General features: G+C 42.0%; 1 protein-coding gene across 1 annotated transcript in view; it reads right to left on the minus strand.

Annotated features, from left to right (window-relative positions):
- Nucleotides 1-8,827, minus strand: part of LOC102311805 (fibronectin type III domain-containing protein 5) — a 45,599-nt gene extending 36,772 nt beyond the window's left edge. The window contains exons 1-2 of the mRNA XM_005951704.2: nt 8,277-8,827; nt 4,551-4,669 (exon numbers count right to left, since the gene is read on the minus strand). Of these exons, the coding sequence (XP_005951766.1) occupies nt 4,551-4,669; nt 8,277-8,352 (195 nt within the window). The 5' untranslated portion in view covers nt 8,353-8,827. The remainder of the gene's footprint in view (nt 1-4,550; nt 4,670-8,276) is intronic.
- Between the last annotated feature and the right edge of the window lie 467 nt (nt 8,828-9,294).

Here is a 9,294-nt window from a genome sequence, read left to right on the forward strand (position 1 = left end):
TGGATATCAGGCCCTTGTAGAGAAAAATGTATTATTTTGGTCTAGACAACCCTAAAATGTGATGTCCACATATGTGGACGCCAGGTCCTAGGAGGTTAAAGTAGCAGTGATATATGACCTCTGAATAACATTTAAATGATCATTTAATGTGTTGTCAAAGCCATTTCACAATATGAAATAACCTAATAAGCATCACATGTAGAGATCTGATGTGTGATTAAAATTTACATTTCCAGTTCATCAAATGTCACCTGCTGAGCAGTCGTTACCTACCACAGAAATGGTTTGTTTGTTTGTTGAACTGTTTGACACATTGCATTTAAATTTTTTTTTAAAAGTTACTCTGCTTTTTCTCGCTTCCCTTGAGTAGAGCTGAAGCGCCACAGACTCAACTTTACTGACATCTGCAGCATGGATGCAGTGACAGTGACAAAAAAGAGAAAACTATGTGGGCAGGTGGAACCAGGTGGTGACTTAACTGTCCCCATGGCATCAGCTGCATGAAAAATGAACTTTTTTGACATTATTTTGTATTTAACTCCATACCAGAATGCGGTCCTGAATTGCTCCAGCCCAATTTAACCCAAGATGACAACGGTCTAATCTACTCAAATCTGTTCTGTACTGTAGCAACAATACACCATTTGGGAGCAGGAGAACAGTTTGCAGGGGTCATTCATGCCTACGATGCCTATAGTGTTTTGTTTTTCCTAAGCAGTCTTTTTTTGAGTAAGCCAGAAACAGTTTTCAAATTGTTTGACACACCTGAGGAGCTTCCTCAGTTGTGTCAAACCTACATGGATCTGTGTGAAAAAGTGATTGCCCCCTGAACCTAATAGCTGGTTGGGCCACCCTTAGCAGCAACAACTGCAATCAAGCGTTTGTGACAACTGGCATTGAGTCTTTTACATCTGTGGAGGAATTTTGGCTCATTCATCTTTGCAGAATTGTTGTAATGCAGCCACAGTGGAGGGTTTTCTAGCATGAACTGCCTTTTTAGGGTCATGTCACAGCCTCTCAATCGGATTCAGGTCAAGACGTTGACACTCCAAGGTATTCATTTTGTTTTTCTTAAGCTACCTGGTCTTTAAGTGACGTATGAATCCTGCTTCCGGGTCCAAACTACTCTGCGTTTATTAAGGCTGTTGTGTTTTTAACATGTTTTAATGCTTTTGTATTTTGTTCTATTCAATCTGACCAAGCCCCTAAAAAAAGTCAGTGATCACTGTCTGCCTCTCTCGATCTACCACTATTCATTTTAAAACCTTACAATGTAACTAGAGCCCAGCCAATCCAGCAGTATATTAATGACTAACCTCGTATTGTGGATGGATGATCTCAGTTGTTCTCCTGACTGAAGTTTGGTCCTTTTACAGCATCCTGCCATGCGATTGCATTTGTCCCTAACCCTCGGGAACCCTCACATTAACTTTTATCGAGTGGAAAAAAGTTAGCGTTCATCCTCCAGCTTCACTGTGCTAATGTGTTTATATTATGCTAACCACAGCTGTGCAGCTAGCCACCACGTAGCACAACTTCATGTAACCCTACAAACGTCACTACTGTTTAGTTTTCTGTCTTCATTTAAGTCGGAAGCGATAGCAGAGCTGTACGTTTTAATTTCTTCAGAACTCCTTCAGTCAGAGCGTGATGCATTATTTTTAGGTGGAAACTAGTGAGCTAGCTCCCTGCTAACTTCTAACTGCTAAATTTCATAAATTCTGTTTTCATGGATGTCTGGATGTTAAGCTTAATTGTTGCACCTGGTAAAGCAGCCACACTGATCATTTTATTAAAGATAAAAAAATTTAGACAGTTTTTAACTTTCAGTGATGCCGCAGTGTTCATTTGACTTTGGGACCTGAATAGGAGTTTGGACCTGTACACGGCTAATGACGTCAGACTTAAACCAGATTTAAAGGTAGAGGACTCTGAGGTTGCTGGTGTGTTTCAGATCATTGGCCTGCTGCAGGATCCAAGTGCATCACTGGCATATTTAGCAGATACCCAAAGTCAAAGTATTAGTACCAAATCAGTACTCAGAATTCCAGGAGTACTGATATTCTAGGAATGGGGCTACACTATATAAAAGTCGTACTCCGTTTGATTAAGTCATCATTTTTGACTCGCTCTCCACACATAACATACTCACACAACACATTAGAGCCTGAACAACATACAGGGAGTGCAGAATTATTAGGCAAGTTGTATTTTTGAGGAATAATTTTATTATTGAACAACAACCATGTTCTCAATGAACCCAAAAAACTCATTAATATCAAAGCTGAATGTTTTTGGAAGTAGTTTTTAGTTTGTTTTTAGTTTGAGCTATTTTAGGGGGATATCTGTGTGTGCAGGTGACTATTACTGTGCATAATTATTAGGCAAGTTGTATTTTTGAGGAATAATTTTATTATTGAACAACAACCATGTTCTCAATGAACCCAAAAAACTCATTAATATCAAAGCTGAATGTTTTTGGAAGTAGTTTTTAGTTTGTTTTTAGTTTTAGCTATTTTAGGGGGATATCTGTGTGTGCAGGTGACTATTACTGTGCATAATTATTAGGCAACTTAACAAAAACAAATATATACCCATTTCAATTATTTATTTTTACCAGTGAAACCAATATAACATCTCCACATTCACAAATATACATTTCTGACATTCAAAAACAAAACAAAAACAAATCAGCGACCAATATAGCCACCTTTCTTTGCAAGGACACTCAAAAGCCTGCCATCCATGGATTCTGTCAGTGTTTTGATCTGTTCACCATCAACATTGCGTGCAGCAGCAACCACAGCCTCCCAGACACTGTTCAGAGAGGTGTACTGTTTTCCCTCCTTGTAAATCTCACATTTGATGATGGACCACAGGTTCTCAATGGGGTTCAGATCAGGTGAACAAGGTGGCCATGTCATTAGTTTTTCTTCTTTTATACCCTTTCTTGCCAGCCACGCTGTGGAGTACTTGGACGCGTGTGATGGAGCATTGTCCTGCATGAAAATCATGTTTTTCTTGAAGGATGCAGACTTCTTCCTGTACCACTGCTTGAAGAAGGTGTCTTCCAGAAACTGGCAGTAGGACTGGGAGTTGAGCTTGACTCCATCCTCAACCCGAAAAGGCCCCACAAGCTCATCTTTGATGATACCAGCCCAAACCAGTACTCCACCTCCACCTTGCTGGCGTCTGAGTCGGACTGGAGCTCTCTGCCCTTTACCAATCCAGCCACGGGCCCATCCATCTGGCCCATCAAGACTCACTCTCATTTCATCAGTCCATAAAACCTTAGAAAAACCAGTCTTGAGATATTTCTTGGCCCAGTCTTGACGTTTCAGCTTGTGTGTCTTGTTCAGTGGTGGTCGTCTTTCAGCCTTTCTTACCTTGGCCATGTCTCTGAGTATTGCACACCTTGTGCTTTTGGGCACTCCAGTGATGTTGCAGCTCTGAAATATGGCCAAACTGGTGGCAAGTGGCATCTTGGCAGCTGCACGCTTGACTTTTCTCAGTTCATGGGCAGTTATTTTGCGCCTTGGTTTTTCCACACGCTTCTTGCGACCCTGTTGACTATTTTGAATGAAACGCTTGATTGTTCGATGATCACGCTTCAGAAGCTTTGCAATTTTGAGACTGCTGCATCCCTCTGCAAGATATCTCACTATTTTTGACTTTTCTGAGCCTGTCAAGTCCTTCTTTTGACCCATTTTGCCAAAGGAAAGGACGTTGCCTAATAATTATGCACACCTGATATAGGGTGTTGATGTCATTAGACCACACCCCTTCTCATTACAGAGATGCACATCACCTAATATGCTTAATTGGTAGTAGGCTTTCGAGCCTATACAGCTTGGAGTAAGACAACATGCATGAAGAGGATGATGTGGACAAAATACTCATTTGCCTAATAATTCTGCACTCCCTGTAGGTGTGAATGTGAGTGTGAAGGGTTGTCTGTCTCTATATATTTTAATTAGCCATAAAAAACAAAGAGAATCAAAATGAAAAACATCTAGCAATTAAACCACATGACAAGTTTCCCTGGTGCTTGAGACAATAAAATGTTTGGACACATGTAAACAGAAAAGTTATGTTTCAGTCTAGGTGCAGATGACAACAAAATACTCATTTACCTAATAATTCTGCACTCCCTGTATATACTATATAACAATATATCAGCATCGGCAATATGTAGGGCGTTATTAGGCATTTGCAAATATATATGTGTTGCATAGTTTGTCCACCAGAGGGCACTCTGTAACTCTGTCACGCAAACACAAACCAGCTGATGCGAGCATAGCTGGGCAGAATGTAAATGCGCAATCCATGGCTTGTGACAATGAAATGAGATTATTTTTAAACTGCATCGTCATATTACCTTATCAGTGGCTTATAAGAAACTACACATAACAAACGTTAGCGAAAACTACTTATGTTACGTATGCTGAAAGTTAAAAAATAATATATCGGCCGGTAAATCGCATCTCTAAATCACCAAATATTGATATTTATATCAGTCCTGCTGGGCTTTACAACACATGTAGCGGTACCTGTTGGGTGATGGCAAATCCGATGACAGGGTCTCCCTCCAAGATTTCCCACGTAACCACAGCAGAGTTAACCTCGAGTTCTCTGATGGTCACATTGAGCGGTGCTGACAGCAGGGTGTCTGACGCACATGCACGGCCAGAGGAAAGAAATAAAAAGAGACAGGCCATAAATATTCTTTACACTTTATAACTATAAACGCTACAACTTGAACAAATCGTCCCCCCTCTCACTCTCTCTCTCGCTGTGCTCTCGCTCTCTCCTTCCTTAAGATCTTCTCTTCACCTCCTACAAATTAATCCCTCTCCTTTCATTAATACCGGCCCTAATAAAGCACATACATGTCTCCTGGTGTTTCCCTTGAAAAAACACTTTTTCCATTCTCTCTCTGTTCTTCTTTCACGCACACTTTCGCATCTTTAACTTTTCCTCTCTTCTTTCTCCTCCACATATCTCATTAAACCATGACTCTTGAGGAAAAACAAAAAACAAAAACACGATGCATTTATCAATCAGAAAATTAACTTTGACGGACTAAATTACAGTCTTTCTTAACATTTTTCATTTCTTAGCTGCGAAGGTAGCAGAGAGTAAAGTGTGTATGGTTATGTGAGAGTTAAGACCAACTCATGGTCTTCTACGATTACAGACAGAGTTGTATTTCCCATGAGCCTGACTTGTAAAGCAACATCAGAATCAGACCTTGACATCGTACACACAAGGATGATAACGCCCATGTGCACACACACATGAAACTGTCACTGAGAGGGACATTTATCTATTTTGTCACATAAATATTCTGTTGAATACGCGGAAATTCCAGTTAATCAAAATCTTTGATAGATTAAATGACACCTGCAAACTATAACTGGAGTCACTGAACTGTCCACTGTGTTTCTGCTGAGTCTTTTGGAGACATTTTAGTGGATGTTTATGAGGAGTAAAAACCATTCAAGAATTTTGTGCTTCTTATTAGTCTGGTAGTTGGCACTAATTTGCATATACCCAATATTTGGCCACACCTCTTTATCTCTGAATTCAGGTGTTTTCAGTCCCATGGCCATAGCTGAATAAGGTCAAGCACCCATTCATGCAGTCTACCTCTTTAGCACAAGTTATTCTAAAGAGCTCGCTGTAATAGGATGATACCAACAAGTCCGTTTTTGAAATTTCTTCCAGTTCAAGATACTCAACAATAAACTGCACACAGTATTATTGCACATATATATTTAAGAACCACAGCAACTCGACCCAACACTCTGCTGACTCTGTAATTGCAGAGCTACAAACCTCTGATATTAACATCAGCATAAAAGCTGTGCACCAGGAGCTTCATGCCATGGGTTTACAAAAAAAATCCTTGTAATCGCTTTGGTTGCTTGCAGACTGTGGTGGCTGTCTGTAACTTGCATGAAGGATTTGTCTGCAAATATTCATCAACTGCTTGCTGAGTGGTAGTAAAACGTGGAAAAGATGAGGTGAAAACCAGAACTGGAGACCACTTGAGTGAAACCTGTGTCTTACTGCTGCAGCCAAACACATTTCAAAAGGTGAACCGGTGAACTGAACACCAGTGTTTGTTCATATATCTTCACTTCTGGCTCTAATAAAACTAACACGATGGCAGCCAGAAGACTTTAAAAAACAGAGAGCAAGGAATCAATGGGTGATGCCGCCACTGCTATGTCTGTCTTTTATATACAGTCTATGGTCAGCAGCAGTGGATAGCTGTTTCTGGCCTGTGCACAGTTTGTACTTCACTATCTATTTTTGTCATTTCGTGCCATTAAAAAAGGAAATTAATGGTCATTCCCAACCCCTGAGCGACCGTGGCTCAGGGGTTGGGAATCGCATCTGTAACTGGAAGGTCGTCGGTTTGATCCCTGGCCTCTCTGTCCTGGTCTTTGTGTCCTTGGGCAAGACACTTTACCCTACTTGCCTACTGGTGTTGGCCAGAGGGGCCGATGGCGCGATATGGCAGCCTCGCTTCTGTCAGTCTGCCCCAGGGCAGCTGTGGCTACAACTGTAGCTGCCTCCACCAGTGTGTGAATGTGAGAGTGAATGAATAGTGGCATTGTAAAGCGCTTTGGGTGCCTTGAAAAGCACTGTATAAATCCAATCCATTATTATTATAACTCCTGGCCGCTCTACCATCTGTCCTCCCGCTGAAGTCAGCCCATTGTTGTACAATTGCACAGGAAAAACAATTTTTGATTTTATTTGCACCATTTTTTAGCTCTGACTGGACAAGCTCCTTTCAAGCTTTTTCTTTGAAAATATTGTTACCAGGAGAAACGCCGTCAGTCATGTGACACTGTTGCATTAAACCGCTGCAAATATTGAGCACACAATCTTGAGACTTGTTCTTGGAGTTAAAAAGTGTTGTTACAGGAAAAACAAGAATGTACTTTATTTTCTTCCCTCCCTTTCTGCTTGCTGATAACACAATCATCACAGTACAGTGTGTTACATCATGTTGGTGAAATTCATTTTTGGTAGGCGACAAACTCAGTTGAGTGGCTCCCAAAGGCTGCATGTGAATGTGTGTGTATGTGTGTGTTTGCTGATGCAGAGTAAATGTGTGATGTGTTCCCAAGTACTGTACGGGCATGATCCATCGCTATGACTCCCTGTTTGACTGGCCGTTTTCTCGCTGTTTATCTTCCTGTTCTCACACAGACACAGAAACAATGCAATGGCAGAGAGGGATTCCCGTCCATTCTTAAAGCGTTTGCTGCAGATTAACAAAAATTCCCTCTTAAAACTACATCCATTCCCAGCCTCGGGAAGCCAAAATATCAAATCTCTAGAGGCCGAGATAAATCCCACATGAGCTTATTGCCAAGATTTGGGCTTTTCACGCGACTGTCATCTATCAGCTTATCATCAGGATGCAGTGTAACCAAGATCTTACGCATGAGATGAACATATGTTGCCGCAGGTTAGAAACATGCGATATCGTACAAGATAGATGAGATAGTCCCCCAGCCCCCAACCCCACACACGCATGAACATATAGGAGGATTGGACCTGCTGTACGTAGAGGCTTTACATGGAAGTAACTCAATCACATTTCACATCCCTTCAGGACACTGGATGGATGAACCTGCACATTTTTAAAGCAGCTACTAGAGATTATCTCCCCAAACAATGAAGAATTTTCAGAAAATGGTGAAAAAATGCCAACTGAAATATTCCAGGAGCCAAAATGATGCTCACTAATATCTTGTTTTGTCTGACACAAGAGAAAGTGGCAAATACTCACATCTGAGAAAATGACCACTGATTGGTCAGTTAGTCAACTAAAATGTAAAGCTCTAATGCTCGTTTAGTCTTTACTTGAATTTAACAGTCATCTGAGAACTTACTGAGCCAATCACACGGTGCCACAAAGACTGGGTTTTTTTTGAATGACACTTTTCTAGAAACATTTATACAAACTGGGATTAAACTGTCACTCTGATGCAGTGTGAGACCAACTTGTGTCAGCCATTTTTTTGGCATCACTAAAGCTCACTGTGTCCACCTATAGCTGATGCACGCACATGCAGTGTGTCACGTCAGGTGGCTTCCCAAAAAGGGATGAAATGCACACCAAATGCATGACATCAGTCAGCTGCTGCCAAATAATACTAAAATAAAAGCACAACGACATGTGTTTAATCGGCCCGGTGCATCAACTCACATTTACTCGCAACGATCGCTCATCAACCTGTGGTAAAACTCACCGGCATTAACGGAGGACGCTGAGAGGAAGCCCAGCAGGAGCAGCAGCACCGCCGCAGACAAGCCTGGTTTAGCCATCCTCCTGCTTCTTCTGGTGAGGCTTCACATCCTGTGCGGCCCATTTATAGCATGGCGTTTAACGGGAGGAGGCGAGCATCCCCCGGTTAGGGTACCGGAGAGAGGAGGTACTTGTTGTACCGGAGACCGGGCTCACCTGAACTTGGACTCTGCAGCAGCAGAAGCGCAACAACGGCCAGAGGAGAGGAGGAGGGTTAAGGGGAGGGTGGGGAAAGGGACGGGGTGGTGGTGGTGCACGATGCCGTTCTCAGTTGTCTCGGTGGACACCTCACAACGACGGCCCTTCGACCACCGGCAGACTTCCAGGCTGGCTGTGATGGAAAGTCGGCGCAGAGAGGATTTCAGTATGCGGAGAGGTGGAAGAAGTGCGCAAGTGCTGCAGAGTGCAACGTGCAGCCACGGCTTATGACTCTCTCTCTCTCTCTCCCTCACAAACACACGCACACACTTGCATCAGTCCTCGCTTATAAGTTACTTGCGAAAAACAAACCAATCCTCCAAAGAGAAATCATCATTTTAGACAAAAAGTAACATATCCGTGCCTGTTGTCAGCTATTTTTAATGAAGCAGTCTGAAACGCTTTAACCAATCAATCATTTATAAAGCACAGACGTTCACTGTTCTATCTGTGCACATGTGTTATTGCAATATCAATACATCTGGATCTGAGAGGACGCTGGAAAGGCCACACAGAGACTGGATCCGAGTGGATCTGAACCCTGGACCTTCTTGCTGTGAGGCAACAGTGCTATCCACCATGTCACCTTGCTGCCTTAACACCACTTTAAGCTAAGTTTTTAACACATAATGCATATTATGCCTTACATTATGATTTCCCAAGTCAAATAAGTAGTTTTTCATGCCTGACCCTAACCGAAGAGTAGCTGGGTGAGAATGTATAGACAGTTACAATATCTAAATAAAAAAATGCATTTGTGATGT

The sequence above is a fragment of the Haplochromis burtoni genome, unplaced genomic scaffold, assembly GCF_018398535.1.
Source record: "Haplochromis burtoni strain Fernald_Lab_line unplaced genomic scaffold, NCSU_Asbu1 Contig_948, whole genome shotgun sequence".
Taxonomy (NCBI): Eukaryota; Metazoa; Chordata; class Actinopteri; order Cichliformes; family Cichlidae; genus Haplochromis; species Haplochromis burtoni.